The sequence below is a fragment of the Labrus mixtus genome, chromosome 2, assembly GCF_963584025.1.
Source record: "Labrus mixtus chromosome 2, fLabMix1.1, whole genome shotgun sequence".
Classification (NCBI taxonomy): domain Eukaryota; kingdom Metazoa; phylum Chordata; class Actinopteri; order Labriformes; family Labridae; genus Labrus; species Labrus mixtus.
Window position 1 is genome coordinate 7,694,876 of NC_083613.1, and position 19,120 is coordinate 7,713,995.

General features: G+C 40.3%; 1 protein-coding gene across 2 annotated transcripts in view; it reads right to left on the bottom strand.

The window, feature by feature from the left end:
* LOC132983098 (CREB3 regulatory factor-like) overlaps nt 1–15,737 on the bottom strand; it is a 60,959-nt gene extending 45,222 nt beyond the window's left edge. Inside the window, exons 1-6 of one of the 2 annotated variants that reach the window (XM_061049352.1) lie at nt 15,649–15,737; nt 14,933–15,097; nt 6,965–7,042; nt 6,817–6,886; nt 6,587–6,703; nt 4,256–5,045 (exon numbers count right to left, since the gene is read on the bottom strand). In XM_061049352.1, the coding sequence (XP_060905335.1) occupies nt 4,256–5,045; nt 6,587–6,703; nt 6,817–6,825 (916 nt within the window). In that variant the 5' untranslated portion in view covers nt 6,826–6,886; nt 6,965–7,042; nt 14,933–15,097; nt 15,649–15,737. Of the gene's footprint in view, nt 1–4,255; nt 5,046–6,586; nt 6,704–6,816; nt 6,887–6,964; nt 7,043–14,932; nt 15,200–15,648 lie in introns of those variants that run through there. The other variant, XM_061049348.1, reaches the window with a different exon arrangement.
* Nucleotides 15,738–19,120: the final 3,383 nt, after the last annotated feature.

Genomic DNA, 19,120 nt, shown 5'->3' on the forward strand with positions numbered 1-19,120 from the left:
TAATGTTGCAAATTTGTAAACATTGCCCGATTTCACCTCTGATAAAATGATAAGTTCTAGCTATAAAAAAAAAAACCCTTTTGTTTTCTTGTGTCTATTGTTTTTCCAAAATGTTTCTCAGCATGGCAGAATAATAAATGAAATTAAATCTGATGCCGTTGTTGCATCAGAATCCCTTAAGCTTTGAGCCTACGACAGAGTCAGCATGGCGATGATCCAAATATTTCATCGAGGTCATTATATTAATATTTCCGGTGTTTAACTCTCAACAGCTATTACGTGGGTGGACAACATTGACAGCCACATATAAATGTATTTAATAAAAGAGAAATGCCCTGCATGATAACACAACGGATGGAACATAAGTATAACTGACAGGTTTTCATGTTTACGTTTGCAGATATGAACGCACGCTGTGAACCTTAATCCATAAACAAAACCTTTATGTCCATATGACAAAACCACCATCATCTTCAACTGCATGCATGTATGCTGCTTCACAAGCAGACACCTACACCAGAGACGAACCTGTCACTAAAGATTAGCCTCAGCCGTGCAGAAGCCGTGAATTATGGCATCATCAATAATACAACGTGGAAAGCTTCCGCTGCAGGAGCAGAGACTAGACGGCTCTGCAACATTCACCAGGGCTGAAGAACAAAAACATACGATGCTAATAAGGAAAATGTAAGGGGGATTTCATCGGACTTAGAGTAAATAACCATGAAGTCCTCTACTAGGGCTGCCCTCGTTTTACACAAAACCACACACACACACACACACCGTCACACGGGGCTTGTGTAACGATATGACGTCTGGTCAAGTATGCAGCAGACGCCATTGTCTGCACCCTCCCCTCGACTCTCTGTCTTTTGCTCCCTGGCTCTTTTTGAATTGTTAAACCCACAAACACACACTTTCTTCGATTGGAATGTGCTTAATGTAATAGCTCGTCCAGGGAAACACACACAACAATAGCTGCAACAATAGAGAGAGACATCGATGTCTTCCGACTGTTGAAATGTGACCCAGTCCGGTCTTTGAGAGCGAGCCAGCAACCTCTTTGTTACCTTACTAAAAGACGCCTGAGATTTGTTTATCTAGCGGGGCTGATCAGAGGCAGACAGAGCCAAACTGATGTGAAGTCTGTTTACATGTATCTATCATACATGTGGATTTATTTACCTTGGTCTGGACATGAAGTCACCACTGACATTGAAGCTCTGATGTGATGCTCAGAGCCGACATCAACATTCATGTTCTGATGAATACATCCAAAAGAAATGTATACAACCTCTGCAAGCCTTTAAATTAGTATTTTTCATCAGAACATCTTAAAACTACATTTAAAAAAGGGACACTCCAGTGATTTATTTTTGATTTGAGTTGCTGAAGCAAAGAGAGAGAGACAAGGACTAAGACTTCAAGGTTATAAAGTCAGGATTCGTTCAACAGGTCAAATTAACCGCTTCCTGTCCCGAGGATGGTTTGGAAAAAGGCATTTTTAAATTTATAAAGTGAATCCCCCTTCAGGGGTGCTGCTTGTCAACAGGCAAGGCAGGCAACCGCTTGGGGCCCCAGGCCAGTAGGGGGCCCCCCAGGTCTGACACAGCCACAGCAGTGGCTCATTGACAGTAGGATCCCCCTAAGCTGGCCCGATCTCACAGCACTCACTCTTGCTGCATGCATTACTGCCGTGAAAACCTACATTTGTCAATGAAAGTGGACAGAGAGGTTTTACTGTCCTTTATATCTATGTTTTGAAAATAATGCTAATGTATACAAATCTATAAAAACCTTTTTTAAAGTTCATATTATGCTATTTTAGTCTATGTCAGATCATTTATGACATAATGGTTATGAATGCTGGTTGGAGGGGCCCCCTGTGAATTTCTGCCAATGGCCCCAACAGACTAGAATAGAAATATGGATCATTTGTAAATCTGTGTGTTGTGAGAGTACAGCTGAAGAAAACCTGTTGTCTATGTCTTTCATGTTTATCAGACAACCATGTGAAAGATGATTTAAATCAGCTAGAATGTACGGCTAACATTTTACATACATGCAGGAAGAGCCTGACATTAATCCTAGAAAAAATGATTATCCTCTTAAAACAAGGACAGTTCTATGACAAACTGGTTCATAAAATACACCAGAATACAGAAGTAAAGCATTCAGTTACTCTGCTCTTAACATCAACAATAACAATATGGACAGTAGGTGGTGGACTTATTATTTAAACTGCCAGTGTATTCCTCGGTTTGAACGCAAACACTTTCCTACAACTTAAAAAAGACTTATCACAGGACTGTGAAGCCTCGAGGAAATACTTGGACCCTAGCCCAGCTGCAACCGAGCTAGCTGAAATATAGAAACGATTTTGTATTTTGATTTTGCCAAAACTCCCCAGAAAATCAAATTCTGGCAGAGAAACTCAACAGAAATATTTTGAGAAGTTAAAGGGGTTAGGTTTGGATACATTTCTAGCTAAATAAAATAGAAAAATATGATTGTAAAAGGTCAACTTTTTCCAGGTTGTCAGAAACACAACGTAATGTTTGATTCTGATCTGAGGACTTCACATCCACATTAACAAGGAGCAAGTGTGGGTGTATTAGCTTTTAGTCAATAAGTAAGGAAGCAGTCTATTATTGAGTTTCTCATCTAGGTTTGACGTTCCATCCTCACATAGAAATAAAATGGTTTTATGTGACAGTTAACATCATCCTCCCAGTGTGTGAGTGCACAGAAAGAGGGTTAAAGGATGATAACACAGACATAGCACAGTAATGGTGATTTACATTATATATTTATCTGACAAAGTTGAAATACCAAATAAATAATAATCATTCTAGATAACCAAGGTGACAAATTCAATGACTTGGTTTGTCACATAGCACACCAGTAGATCATCAGTGTGCTCTGAAATGAAACAAAAACAAAAAAGTGAGGACCTTGAACTAGGATTTACCACCTTAATGTTGTTTGCTTCCTCGGGCCAGTTAAGATGCAGTATGTACATCAGTTATTCTCACAGGAGGGTAACAGTGTTACTATGGCTGGGACCAAATATGAAAAACAAAAATGGCAGGACAAGACGGCCTAACCACACTAAAAGGGAGAGGTTCAACCACAATAAGGATGCCTCTCTCAATCTCTCTGTTTCTTTGAAAAGTATGTGATCATCAGTAGAGCCTTCTCACAAGTAACTACAGTATTTATCAACAACAGATAAATGGGAAAAAAATAAATACTGAGCAAAGAGAAAATGTTTTTGGCAACAAGGCATTAACTTAATGCAACTGTCTGCGTGTTCATGTCGTTTTTGAAGCTGTTAAAACATCCATCTGTATTGTAACACTTGAATCCTCAAACAAAGGCAGATGAGCATTGTGGTTACAGGTAGCTACTGAATAACACGAAGACTACCGAATACTTAAAGTTGGTCAAAACAATAAAACCGTAATCACTCAAGTCCTGTTTCTTTTTTGGGAACTATACTCTAAATGTTGGTTGAAACACCTCTGTTCACGTGAGGTGTAATACAGGAAAGATTGTCCACACGTTTCACAGACGGTTACATTTTCTGGTACAGATAATGGAATAAAGATTTCGACCAGATGTTGTAAAATTCCCTCCAGGTGTTACTGGAAAACTGTGTTGACAAAAATGTGGTGGTTGGAGGTCGCATTGACCTTGATCTTCGACAAAAAATATTGACTCAGGTTATCTTGTTTTCAGTGTAAAAATTTGAGCCAACTTTTAAGGTATTCTTGAGATATTGTATTTTTAAAAATGTGGTAAACAACATTAAAACATAATTCCTCTGACATTTTTTTAAAAATAGCTCCAACATTTAATCAGCTATGGGAAAAGTTGCAGGTTTAACTGATCTGATAAGTACAGTATTTGTCAATAAAACATGAGAGTTTTAATGGAGATAAAAGTCTGAAAAATGTATTTGGTCACATTAGAGAGCCATAGGATTAATGAGACATTCCTGGATGTAAAGATTTCATTCAAAAGAATGTGGCAAAAAAAACATAATGCCATCTGCCATTTCTGCCTGAAAGTGAGCCAAGACAAAAAGATTATTTTAAGAAGCCACCAGCTGAATGCTGCTTAAAAGTTGGACTGAAACTGTCAACTTTCAAATATGAAAACACTCTCTGGTTACAGACAGTATTTGATGACATTAAGAGACATTTCACACAATCCCAAAACACACTCATACAGACAATCTGAAAGAACTCACCACATTCGGTCTCCGAGGAACTGGAGAGCTCAGCCTCCACTGCAGTCTCCTCTCCTTCATCCTCATCTTCCTCATCTTCCTCCTCCTCCCCCTCTTCCTCTTCCTCCTGCTCCTCCTCTTCCTCAAGATCCTGCTCAGTCTTAGCCTGGCACTCTTCTTTTCCCGGCACCTCCTGCTGCGTCTCCACAGCTCGCACCTCCTCTTTTGGCGAGGTGTGTCCGGCCCCTGCCCCTAGCTCCTCCCCCTTGCTGAGGGAGTAGTTGTGCTCCTCGCTGCAGTGCTCCAGAGACAAACCTGCAGCTGATGCCAGTGCCGCCTCCTCTTCCTCCTGCTGCTCCACCTGATACACCTCCACTGTACGCTCCTTCGACAACCTCTCATCCTGCCCTCCACTTCCTGCAACACATAGCTCCCTCTCTGTTGTCGTGGAAACAGAGATACGCCCCGCCTCCTCCCTCCTTACAGCCTGGACATCTTGGTCGACAGGAGTGGGTGTGGTGTGTCCGTCCCTCTTCCTCCTCTCCTCTTCCTGCTCCTGCTGCAGCTGCTGCTGCTCCTCCCCACTCCTCCCCCAGCGGCCAATCAGGACTGCCTCCTCGGAGCAGGCCAGCAGCTCCCCACCCATCCCGAGGCCCAGTTTGGTGTAGCGAGCCATCTCGTCCAGCGCGGATACGTCCCAGCGCTCTGGGTGCAGGTCCTCACCAAAGCCGCCATCATCCACCAGGTCGCTTAGCAACTCAAAGGGCCGTTTCCGTGGTGATGCTGGGGAGCCCAGCATGAGGAGTACGCTCTATAAGATAGAGATATACTGTACACTTCTGCATCACATATATATATATATATGTATATAATATTACAGAGGGAGTTCAGTGATAAAATATCTGCCTGCTGTTTATTATTAAACTCATCATTCCCTGCAGCCTGCTAGCTTCAGGAGTTTTATTTAAACGTGAAAAAACTGCAGGATAATCACGTTATCTTCACAGGTAGGCCTATAGATTTTAGAATTAGTATTAGTATTATTAAGACAGACTCAGATGGCCCTTTTTGAATGTCTCTCTTCAATAATAAGAAGAAGAGTTACAGTATCAAGGCAAAGCTGGCACAAACAAAAGAGAAAGAGCAGCTGGGGTCAAGTGACCACGAGTGGAAGAAAAGACAGAAGGCGCTGCTTATATAAACAAAGCGTGAAACTAGAGAATAAGATGTCATTTTCAAATTGTTTTGCAGCATTGACACTCTTATGAACTGGGGAGATTTTGTTTGTATGCAGTCCAGCCTTATCCTCTCTGTCCGCCCTCTGTCAGACCTGTGGCTCCCATAGAGCAACACAGACTGATCAAAATCACATGTCGGCAAATACAAATGGTTAGTCATGTCTCTTTGCGTCTCATACAGATGCACAAGTTACGTTTGCATCTGTCGCAATACAGACAGAGAGCAGAGGAGAAAGACAGTGAAGTCATCTCGTCGCTGTGTTGTATTCCAGTCTAGACCCACGTAGTGTTGGCTGTGAGCTGAAACAATGATTGACACTCGCAGAAATGACCCAAACACAGCAGCCTAACAAAATCTGATTATACAGGCAAGGCAGGGTCAGTGCTGATACAAACACTTCTTTTGGAGTATGATAACTGAGAACTAACTGAGGCTGTGGCTCAGTTGGTAGAGTCGGTTGTCTCTCAACCAGAAGGTTGTGGGTTTGATCCCCAGCTCCTGCAGCAACATGTCCGATGTGTCCTTGGGCATGAAATTTAACCCCAAGTTGCTCCGTCTGCTTCATCGGCGGCATGTGTATGAATAGGATTAGTTACTTCTGATGGACACTTTACACTCTGCCATCGGTCTGTGAATGGGTAGGTGTGACATGGGGTGCTGTTTATTTTTGTTGCCATGGTATCGAAACAGATATTGTTTGTGTTTTCCTAGTGCCATAGTGAACATCAAATTCTGGTATCCTGACAACCCTTCTCTGAGCTAATGGTGTTCAGTAGAGGAAATTGTAGAAATGAAAGTGAAAGTTGTAACCTGTGTTTAAGGGTCAGAATAACAAGTCATGAAAGTCGAAGATTTCAGATTCTTTGAAGGTCTTAAGTACAGCTTGACTGATCAATTGGGCAGCTGACATAGTTCTATTACAGGTATAATATGTATGAATTCGAAAAATGTCCATACAAATATTGGATTACGCAGGTCATGCTTTGCTATTCTGTTTACAATTATCTGCAACGGAAGATTGAAATTGAGAGCAATGGAAAACTAAATAGTTTGATTTAATTTGGAAAGCAGGGAAAATAAGCTATGGGACTTGTGAGACGCGTGTCGACTCACCTGGTCGTACTCTGTCCTGCCCCCTTGTGGCGACATGGCCAGGGGGTAGGGGCTCAGCAGACCCCTGTGTCCCCCGTAGGCCTCTCCAAACGCAGGCTCCATGCCATTCATACCCGGCTGAGAGGGAGGCAACACACACAAAGATAAAGTGTGAGAGGCAAACATTGAGGAGCATCATTCACAGGTGATGGATTTTTTTTTTTAAAAACTCTGCGGCATTCCTACTTTACCTGAGGCATGCCCGAGGCAGTAGGGTGGCAGGTCACGGTCACAACGTCAGCTCAAGTGAGTTCTTGAGTTCTAAAAATTAAAGTTCTGAATTTAACACGGATATGAAACAAAGAGGAGGCAGGAGAATAAGAGGAGGGTTTAATTTACCTAAGGTTGAGAGATGACAGGGTGAAGGGGTGGAGCTCTGTTCACATGTCGCAGCCCTGAAGCTCTCAGCCTCCCAGCCTGGAGAGAAAAAAAAGTCAGACAAAAGGCCAAAAGGTTAATTATAACAACACTCAAAATATTAAAGCGTTTGACATTTTTAGCATAGAGGTTGTGGTTAGGAATAGCTGCAGTATGAGCATTTTGGTGAAGAGTCAGATATGGCGTTTTCACATATGCAAAACTTGCAGATTTCTTGAAGTTTTTCAGGCGAAGCTACACGTGTGCACGCATAAGTTCAAATCTTTCACTCTGAATTTCACCAGACTTTTTTTTTTTCCAGCCAGCCCCAGAAAGAGCCCACTTGCTGTCAATTCATGGTGTTAGTGCAGTAAGCGGTGAGCTCTGCTGACGTCAAAAAGAAACAATTCTGCACACCTCAGATCAGTGGCAATAAATCTCAAACCAAAGAACTCAAGCACACAGTCTAAAACCTCCGCTTCACAGTACAGAGTGCTTCACGTGGTTACTTTACAAACAAATGGAAGAGATAGTCGTAATAGTGGAGATCAAGGTCATAGACCGAGCAATGATGTCACACTGTAGAATGATGCCATTCATTGATTTAAATATTGTGAAGAAAATCACAGCAAATATATGATAGAAAATCTAATCATGGAATCAAAGGTCTGCAACCAAAAAGAGAGGAAGGATCGTGTACGAAGAGCAAATCCATAAATGAATAGATAGAGGTAGAATAAGACAAGCTATTAAGTAAGTACAAATAATGGCAGAATTGACAGTTCAGACACAGACTCAGGCTCCATGGATGCAAGCTCAAGGTAGTGAGATAGAACTTCATAATAATGAAGAGCAGCAGATCATGCAAAAAAAAAAAAAAAACCTGCACTCAAGGAAAGCTGTGGCCAAAAACTGCTTCTGTTTCTTATTATTATTCCTTTGGTGAAATGTCATCAGGTGAGAAGCAGCTTATAAAAGACAAGATTGAAATGCGTCTCTATGTTCATAATAAAAACCTTTAAAACATTTCAACAACTACCTCAAAAAGGTAATAGATGATGTTCACTTTTGTTTAGTTTATTTGCTGAAATGTGCATTTCCCTTTTATCTGTGTTCATGAAGTGAAAATACTGATAAGATCAGAGCTCTTTTTTAATCAGTTCAGCCAAAAAAAAACAACAGGCTTTTGTTTTGTACATTTGCTGGCTAGTTTTTGCTATAAATAAATCTATTTACTGCTATTCAACATGAAAAACAAGCTTCTTCGGCTGCCAGAAATGTAGGACAAATCATTTCCCAAGAAAGACAACAATCAGCATTAAAAATAGCATAAGCACACGCTTTAATGCAGCAGATAAAGGTTGAATTTTACCTGTAGGGAGGGGCACAGGATTCATGTAATATTTGTAGAATGTATGAGGATAATAAGCAACTCACATTTGTCCTTACAGTTCTGTACTATACGCCTCTATCACAGGCTGCATCAAAGATTTGTGGATAAATAAAACACAACTGTTAAATAGAGAAAAAGAAATGAGAAACTATAGCAGATTAGGACTTTGAATAAACAGACCTGAGTTCAGTTTGAATATTTATCAGCGGTAAGTATTATCTTAAAGTTTAAGGTAAAGCTCAATCAAAAGGGCAAATGAAAAGGCTGACAGCAGTAACTACATTATTATCCAGAATACAGTGAATTTCTTAAAATCCGTCAAGAGTTGGTGCAACACAAAACCAATACTGCGATGACTTAATGTGTGACTATCAGCCTGTAAGCCAGTCGATGTACCTATGAGATACAATAACCAATCAGCTCCAAACAAACAAACTAAAAAACAAACATTTCAGGTCAGAGTAGTCAAAACTAACACAATGCCAGAAACATTAAACACCAAATAAACATTTTCATTGAAGAATAGAGGAAAATGGGATCAGAACGTCTCTAATAAATGTTCCATCTTTGTACAGAGTTCATTCATTTGACTTTGTTTCAGAGAAAGGAAATGTTTAAAATATTTGCAGTTATTACAAAGTAACACTTGAAAAAAGGCAGACGCACGACAGTCAAAGCTGCAGCGGTTACAGGATCTTTCCCGTCCATTTTGTGCTCAACACATCCAACTTTTCCTTCAAATCAATGTTTTATTTGCCTCCGAACAATGAGGTCACAATTAAAAAAAAAAAAAAAAAAAAAAAATCTCAAAGATAGAATGGCATTATCCCCTTTGTGTGGCAGAGCTACTTTCCAAAATAAAAGATTGAAAGATTTAAAAAAAAAAAGCCAATATATAAAAGTTTTAAATGTCAATCCTGCCTATCATTACTGTTACAGGTACTTTCTGCTGACCTATAATAACTATTAACCATGGCCCTGTTTGGTTTCCAAAATAAAGTCCCATAATTATACAAACTTCCACTTAGAACTAAGGAACTACGAGACAGTAAATGTAGAACTTTTGTTTTTAAGTATACCAATAACTGTCCTCATAATTTCAACTCTGCCTGTTGTTATTTGTTTACTTTTAAATTGTTGTTTTTATGCTCCTATTTTCATCTTTAACAATTTGAGATTGGCTTCAAAAGAAAAGTGTGTTATAAATAAAATGCATTATTATTAGTATGATGAGGATAAGTTGGGTTAACATCGTTCATGTGAAAATTTACATGTAGGTCATGCAAAATATGCCAGAGCGTAAAAATATTAGCATCTTTGCCTGACCTAATTTCCTCATCTTGCTCTCATCCAGTCGGCCAGCTACCGTCTGCCTGAATCCACGGGAAGGCAGCACTAAGTCGCGCTGAAGATGTAAGCCTAGTCTTTAAAAAAAAAAAAAAGGAGCCGTGCGCTCTAGGGAGTGTTTAATGCAGCAGTACAGTGCATCTGGGTCTGAGTCAAAACAAACTACCATGTTTGTGTTCATGGTTATGAGAGAACACACTCTGTGGCACACAGGACAGGACGGTTACATATCCAGCGCTTGATGCCTCATTCCATGTTGGCGTCTCTCTTTTTAAAGAATATATTTAGTAAAAGACAAATACAGGACATTATTATCCAAATCCTCTAACCTAATTGGTCCTCTAAACAACTGCTTCTTGGACTCCACCCATTACGGATAAAGCCAGCCAATGAGAACAAGTTTTCCGCCTGCTGAGCGAGTCTGCATCGGTTAATGTTTGTGTAACCAAAACTCAAATTCTCCATTAGAGGAGGAGGAGGCCATAGTGCAAACTGCTGATCAGACAGACGAGCTCCTTTCAGGCGGGGACATGATGAAACACCAAGCAACACCAAACACACACACACACACACACACACACACACACACACACACACACACACACACACACACACACACACACACACACACACACACACACACACACACACACACACACACACACACACACACACACACACACACACACACACACACACACACAACACACACACACACAGAGCAGGAACAATGCAGACCCACTGTTAGGTACCTGTGGAAAACCAGGAGAAAAGAACAGCTCACACTGACCCGGGCTCAGAGTTTGGAGAACAATACCATAATACTCTCACTGTGGATTGACCTCAGGCACACAGGAATGAGGAAATGAGGATTGGCTGGGCGGTTATGACACTGCCTTGGCATGCCACATGGAAAACTGGTATTTGGCACACTGAGCGAGCCAGCTACCAACATGCTGTGTACACAAACACTTATCAGACACATACAGCGTTTTGAAGTAGAGATAACAAACTCATGGAATGGATAATAATCCCACCAACAGACAAATGATACACACATCTTCATCATAACCTTTCAGCAGATGTGCTAACAGCAGAAGCATGGAGATAAGAAACACTGAAAGTTTACACAAGGATTAAGACTATGTACATTTTCTATCAGTAGTTCACTTGACTCAACAGATCAACTTTTCCAAATGCAGATCATGAATGTCTCTTCTCTTTTCTTGGAACAACATTTTTAAAAAGATCATTAAACTTGTATAAATATACAAAAAAACATCAGAGAGGCTGTTAGTGCCACAGAGAGGTTGACACATGCAAACTTGTTCATTCTCCACCATTTTCCTTTCATCTCCTTTATCTGACTGCAGTGCTCTCCGAGGTACGGTACAGTATTTGCTGTTTTTACACAGTAAATTTGTACAGTAGAAGAAAAAAAAACCCACAATGCACCAAATGGATTCTTATTTATATTTGTTTTTACTCCAGCTGATATAGGAGCCAAGCGTGCCTCTTAACAATAACAATCCTGCAATCATTTATTGTGTTAGTTCAACATAGGCTTGGTCCAAAGGTCTCCGTGCTCATAATGGCACTCCTGACAGACAGAGTTCAGAGTAAGAGAGAGAGAGGAAACAGGAGAGAGATTGCTTCATCTCAAATCAAACCACTGTGGGTCAATAACCAGCTATAACCAGCAGCTTAACATTCAGCCAACGATCCATTCAGTCTTTCGTCAACAAGACGACGAGAGCAGAGCGGGATGCCAACACAACTGCGGCTTATGTAAAACTACACCAAATACATAGTGACAACACAAACATGCATGTTTACATTCACAGTGTGGTGGGATTATGGTTCATGTAGCGCAGTTTGTGCATGACAGAAGTGCCTTATATTGGTTATAGACAAAATCCACAGAGGACGTTTCAATGCCTTCTCAAGCTTAAAACTATTTTGGTCCTTTTCTGCCATATTTATCCATAAGACTTTTTTTATTAATGTATTATTAATGCATTGTGTGGGCACTGAATATGCTAATTCTAATGACTCCATATGCTGGTAACAGCTTGTTACCTAACACAGTGCGCTGTAATCGAATGAAACTCACTATGCCATAATGTTCTTTTCCAAAACATTGCTTAAAATTGCAAGTGCTGCAATGAACAAGATATTATCAATGATTAATTGCCGTTTCTTTTCTCTGATATGTAAAGTCAAATCAGTTTTTTTTCTTTTCAATAAGTAGATTGGACTGCAAGAGCTGTTTTTGTTTGGTAGCAAACCAAACTCCAGTATCATGAGTCATGTTTTAAAAGTAGAATGTATGCTCATCTATGTTTTTCAGAAGCCCGGACATCACGCTGCACACATTACACAATTCTACCTGACTACTTTCTCAATGTTTAAAGTCACGGTATCCTCGCTTTTCCTTTGAAAGGATTTCAAGCACAACATTTCTGAGTCTTAAGTTATCACAGAAACAAACTTAGCCAAATTAGCATCAGCTCAGCTAGCAGCCCCCGAAGTGGGGATGGGACAAAAAAATAACAATTTGATATGGCAGTATTTAGTCATCCTGACGATGGGATACAAGTATGGAATTGCTGGTTCAAATGATCAGTATTTTATTGAAAAAAAACAAAAAAACGTGGCACTCTTAAGCGATTTCCCGTCATGACTCCTCATGGTGGCGCTGATGACATCAGCAGCAGTTGTTCTAATAGTTATTAACTTACAGAGGAGGATACCCATGTTGTAAAATGAAAGTTCCCTTCTAAAAACCTAGTGAACCATGAAAACCAAATAAGTCCTCAGTGAAAAACAAGCAAGCAACAGCTCTGATTGCAGCCTCTCATTTCTGCTGAAGAGCGTTAGAGAAAACACTGAAGTGCTTTCAGGTTTCTTCACGTTTTATTTTTGGCTCTTTCGTTTCGGAAAGGAGGAGACGTCTAAGTTAAACATGGCACATACTGACCAGAGTTAATGCAAGATGATTCTGGGTCTTCTCCAATTATTATTGGAATGCTCAACTTTTATTGGGCTTTAGCCTCCATAATGATTGATCCATTTATCTTGTCAGTTTAAAATCATATCTTCCTTTAGAAGTTAGTCTTTGGCATACTAGTTTTATCCAAACAACAGTTTAAAGTTAAATAAAGTTTACTTTCATATGAGGCAAAAAAGTATTCATCTGTTGTCATGAATCCTTTTAACGGGGTGTTTCTGTGGATCTGTGGTAGAAGACAGGGCTGTAGTGGGCCATGTCCTTCACCATAAAGGGTTAAAATGTATACAAAGGAAGTTTTATAGTAACTGTCAGTATTCTGATATTTGTGCATTTTAACATGTTGGTACTTTTTAAGCTGTTTGTCTTGCATATGGTGTCACATCACATTGAAAACGTGCGTTAAAATTGTAAATTGTAAACTAAAAACAAACTATAGAATGAGTTGGTGAAGTACTAACTCACAACTCCTCCCATCCAAACCATACGAGGAGAAAAGACACTTGACCATGAGGCAAATTTAGAGCATGAGCACTCTGACCAGACAATGAACCTTTAGCAGCTGGAGGCCTCTTTAGAAAAAAAAGAAAAGAAAAAAAAACACTACCAGATGATAAGAGGACAGCATAGTGACGGATGGATGGAGGTTACGCACAGAGAGACGAGAACGTGGTCGAGAAAAAGTAAATTAGGAAGGAGTCCGTATTAAAGAGGCTGTGATGGCGGAGAGAGTAACCGAAAACAGCGGGGAGAAAACGGGGGAGCGAGGGGAGGAGAGGCGCTCTGGCAGTCGGTCTGTCTGGGAGGCCAATTTGCCAAATAAAGCTCCAAAAAAAAAAACCTGGACGACGGACTAAGCACGATTTCGCCGGAGAAAAAAAAATATCGCGAGCTTATTTCAAAGAGTAATAAAAAGACCCCATACTCATGGCTAAGAAGGAACAAAATGAGAAAACAACCTTAACGACCTGGATGCGCCCCTTGCCTTCCCCCTCCCCATGTCCTTGGAGCTCGGTTTCCCGTAACGATGGAGAGCCAAAGTGGCCCCCGTCCGCCGCCCCTCTCCTCGCCGCCTCTCTTCTGGAGCGCGTCCTGCTCTCCCCCCCGAATAAAAACCACGTTTTATCTGTAAACTGAACCCGACCAGTGCAACCGAACCGGTGATGCATGACGGCGGTGTGTGTGTGTGTGTGTGTGTGTGTGTGTGTGTCCGCACAGCTGGATAGAACAGCAGCAGCACAAACAGAGCCAGAGCACGGACAAGAAGGTGCCATGGTGGCAGCCAGCAGCGTGTCCCGCATGGCACGGCGAACCGAGGAGCCGCACTTCCCACATCCCAGAGCCTCCTCTCGTTATCACACTGCACATTCACACTAAGTGCATTTGTATTTTTTTTTTTTAAATATAAAAGCAGAAATACCTACCAGAAGCGGCCACAGCGCGGACTATCACGCCGAGACAACAGGGATCCTTTCAGCGCAAGACAACAATAAAAATGGGGCGCAGCTGGCAGTGCCACCGGATGTCCAATATTAATTCCTAATACGACCGATTTCTGAGCATGTGGAACCGCTCGGTGCTGAACAGCTGCAGCCACTTCCAGGAATAAAGTCTGCTCTTCCTCCATGCTTGGCACTTTTTTTTAACTAAATAATAAAGTTGCACGTAGAACAAAATCACAGAGCAAGTTTGGCTGCTGTTTGTCCACCTGCAGGTGCTGCTGCTGGTTGGTTGGCGATACAGGCCCAGACAAGTTCAAGTCGGTATAAGTTGTGGCTTTATCGCATAAAAAAACGATAAAGACTGGAAGGAAAATAACACGGGAAGCTTTTTTTTATTTTTTATAATCGTCTTACAAATGCGCAGGGATGTGATAAATGTATGCAAAATGTGAAAAAAAATAAACACACACGTGCTTATTTTAAGTTTAAAATGTTAAACATGTAACAAATAAGTGATTACTGTTTTTAAAGCGCCTTTTCTGGGGCACGCTGCATTAAAAAATATTCCAGTGTACAGTTCTGTGCCATGCATGCTACTGTATGTAAATCCGTGTGAAAGTAGCCATTTTTATAATAAAAGCCTTCATATTTTTCTCTTCATATTGTAAGAAGCCTATTGGTCAATAACTTCTCAGCGCATCCACTTGTCAAGAAAAGCGCATTTATGTGCCTGTAGGAAACTGTGAGGCTGCCTTTACCTTATCGCTTGTCCTCGGATGTCCCCTCGGAGTTAAGGCTCCTCCGGACCGGGGTAAAATGTCGGCCTCGGTCTCTCCAGATGATATTATCACGCACCATCCACAAAGAGGAGAAGAGCCCGGGTGGACAACAACAGCAGCAGCAGCACGGAAATCCAGTTCAACCTATAGGGCCACATGCAAGAAGTTAGTTTACAGTACTACCGAGCTGGCCCAAATGGCGGATAAACGGGACAGAAAATATGGTTGTAGTAGGACTGTTGAATACCCCCCTCCCTCCCTCCCTCCCTCCCTCCCTCCTTGCCTCCTCCACCACCTCCTCCTCCTCCTCATGTCTCTCCCTCCCCCTCCATTGGTGCACAAGCATACCGTTTTTGAGATGAGAGGGTGGGAGTGCAGTCATCTCCCCCCTGAAGCGGATTCATTTTTTAATAAAGTTTTGGATGTCTGTAAGGAAGAGTCCCTCTTTGTGTAACAAAACAACACAGGACTCCTCCTACTGGCTGCTTAGATTTAAACCACTTTATTTTGGTGCAGAGAAGAACAAACCTTAAGAGAGAGAGAGAGAGAGAGAGAGAGAGAGAGAGAGAGAGGGCTTTGTTGTTGTTGTTGTTGTTGTTGTTGTTTGCGGCGTACAGGTGTTACGCAGTGGTTAGCTGCATACTTCCGGGTTCGTCAGAGTGTAAAGGTTGAGAAGGGAGTTGTAAGGAACTGACCTGGTGGAAATAGGAAGTGTATCAGCTGTAAAAACAGTTGCAGCTCTCATCGGCGGGTCGAGGGGCACCTAAGTTCACGAATAATCCCGCAAACCGACTGTAAAGCTGGAGATATTTGTATGTCACATTTCCGGCATGGGCTTTCAAAATAAAGGTCAGCTTGACATTTTAAATGATAAATTGTATTAACACACTTAAATTAAAAATGTAGAGGGAAAAAACATCTCCATGTTCGATAATTCTATATATTAGTGATCAACAGTATTTACTATCATGTTCAGTATCACTGGTCGTCATTATTATGTAGGCTACAATTATCAATATCATAATATCTAGAAGCAATAAGTCAGGTTGTAGAATATGTTTTTACCACCTGGAACTGAACTGCCAATACTACTGCACCCAGCTTACTCGTTACTTATAAAGGGGGAATAACTCATAATATTATACGATACAATACACAATAGATGGCCCATGATAACTATATTGTAATAATACAGCGATTCCACAATCAGTGACGTATTGCAAGAAAATCATTCTTCAGGATATCGGACTAGCTGAAGAATATAAAAAAAGGTAAAGTGCAGGATAAATGTATTCATTCACTATGATCTGTGTCAGTTGCACTTCTCATCATGCTTGATATCTTAACTTCTAATCTGTGCTTTCATGCATCAATAACAGTATGCAGTCTGCATTAATATGGTCTGTCATTGGTACAAACAACAGGCTAAAGTGCGATGTTATTATTATTATTATTATTATTATGTGATTTTCAAAGTGTGTTTTAGTTGGTAAGTGAAATTTTATTATGAAAAGCCCCTTACCGTTTATACTATCTGACCATTGGTAACTTTACTGATTTAGAAGTCAGTGAAAACGGATATGGTTTGTACCTACGACACGGCGTCGTCAGAGGGCGGGGTCACACGACCCGTGTTTAAGGACACCGTGAGGAGCGGGGCTGTGAACCCGTTGACCCTGGCAGGGCCTCCGGGCTGCTTCAGAGCAGAGCCACACTTCACCTCCTCACCGGGAGAGTTAAACTCAGGAGCAGACCATGACAGGCAGCTTTCACAGCGGGCTTCCTACAACTTCACAGCCTCTCTACCTCTGTGAATCACAGTACGCTGTGCTCCATAGTGGTTTCACCATAAACAGTCAATCAATAACAATCCTATTAAATCATTATTTTTAAAGGCCTACTAATATTACCAATATAAAGTTGTCAATATTTAACTTTGATACTTGTTGATAGTTTCAAACATTACCATCTCTGTTGTTTTTATTATCAATAGTATTTTAAAATACATACAAAAACTACAGATCTTCAGTCAAATTTGTAACCCAAACAGAAAGAGCAATGTTTAGCAACAGCAGGTGTTGGACAATTAAAACAAAAAGTATCCAAACATTAGGTGTCAGGGATTTCTATTTTTATTGCCATATCAAAACAGGATGTACACTATTGCTACTTTCACTACTAACTTTAAAATTCTGGTATCGTGAAAATCAAAGAGAGAATTAAACAACATCTCATACTAATTATATGATATATAAGATCCACTCTTTGTTGGTAACCTATTTATATTGTTTTGCTTTTCAGATACATCAAACTTGCTTTTATTCTTTTGAATTATCACCAACATTACACCCTGAGCGGATACAAATCTTTTGATAATCAAACTTATTTCCTCAACATGACATATTTAATTTGCATATGGGAAACAGCCAATAGGCTTACATTGGTATATTTAACTGTCAAATCCTAATATTTCTATCTTTCCCAAAAATCGAATATCTGTCAGGCTTTAATGTGCATTATATATTAAAATTGTTTTTGTCAGTATGCGTGTAGAGAGATTAAATATGCATCAACTGACTTGCAGCTGCTCCCTTGTGATGAAAAACAAACCCTTTATAGCACAGAAAGTGTTATTTAGGCCAGCGCATATAGCTCTTTGCATAAAGATTGTGAAATCTTAATATACTGTTGGAGGAAGGTAGGTTGTCATGGCGCATAAACACATTAAGCCACATTTTATGAATATCATAGAGGATAAGCTGTGTGGTGTTTGTGTTTATCTGCCTCTGTCAGTTAAAGCACATATGTGTAGGCCTGTAGGCTGTTTGTGTGTGGCCTTAAATAATGTGTATGAATTTGGCATTCATCTTTTTAAATAAGAATGTAGGTTAAGCCTTAGATATATCATACTTATAGGATAATACTGTCATTTTTTAAAAGGGGGCTGTGCGCAGTTTTAGAGGAGTTGATATAATAAAGGCCTTTAACACACAGCTATGCTATTTTCTGAAATGTCATGGAGATTTGATGGCTTGTTTACTCATTAATCTGTATTATGGATAATGAGACTGCAGTGCTGCACCACTATTGGGTGCAGTGAATTATGGATAAAAGCTTGGCCTCTTAGGTGGTTATAAGATTAATTTCATATAACATAATCATCATTCAGCTCAACAACTTGTGCAAAGCCTGCAAGCACAGTATTGCCACATTTCCCCCAATACCCCAACAGTAAACAGATAAACAAACAACACACAGTCTGTGAATTTGGCCTAAGTTCGTTTTTTTAATTTAACTAGCGGACTGAGAATTGAGCTTAAACATTAACTTAGTTAAAATGTAAATAATACTGAATAAAACCTGACATTTTTAAATTAAGAGCTTAGGTTTAGACTTAATTTCAACCATAGGTAGCTGTTTAGCTAGCTAGCGTTAGCTTAATATTAACCTGTTGTGCATTATGTGCATTATCGGGGACAGGGGGCATCAGCTTACTGGAGAAAGACTGAACTTCTAGTCGGCATATGAGGCCACGTGTGACAAAGAGACTGACTGAAACAAAAACAAAAATGAATGTGGTTGACTGAGAATTACTTAGATTAGTGTCAAAATAAGCGCTAAAACACACGTCTTTCTTTTCACAGTATATTACTATTCTGTATACAGTATCTATATATACTATTTCTGTATACATACAGAATGGACAGCTGAATATCTCACCTCAAGTGAAGCCAAAAGATTTAGAGCATCCCCTGCTGACGGGCTGCAGTAGGCCTACATGTCATGAAGCCGCCTCCTGTACATCATCAGATAGGACATGAGTCAAACTGTAACACCAAAATGCATTTCAGATACATCTTTCTTAAACCTGATTTTGTCATGATAGTTGGTTATGAGCATGCCATTTGGGTTCAAGTCATCTCTTTTCTTTGGCTTTTCTCTCAAAGTATTAATTTGATGCTATATTATACTGTATAAAATGCCATGATTGACATATTAGCAAAGTACAACTGAAATGAACTTCAACACAAGAGTCCCTTATCTCTCATAACCGTGCGTCGGCTTCGTACCAACACAAAAATCTGTTCTGCACTGGACAGTACCAGCCAAATCGATGTTTGCTGTGATATTTATAAGTTGTATGTGTGTGTTTCCATGAGCAGAAGC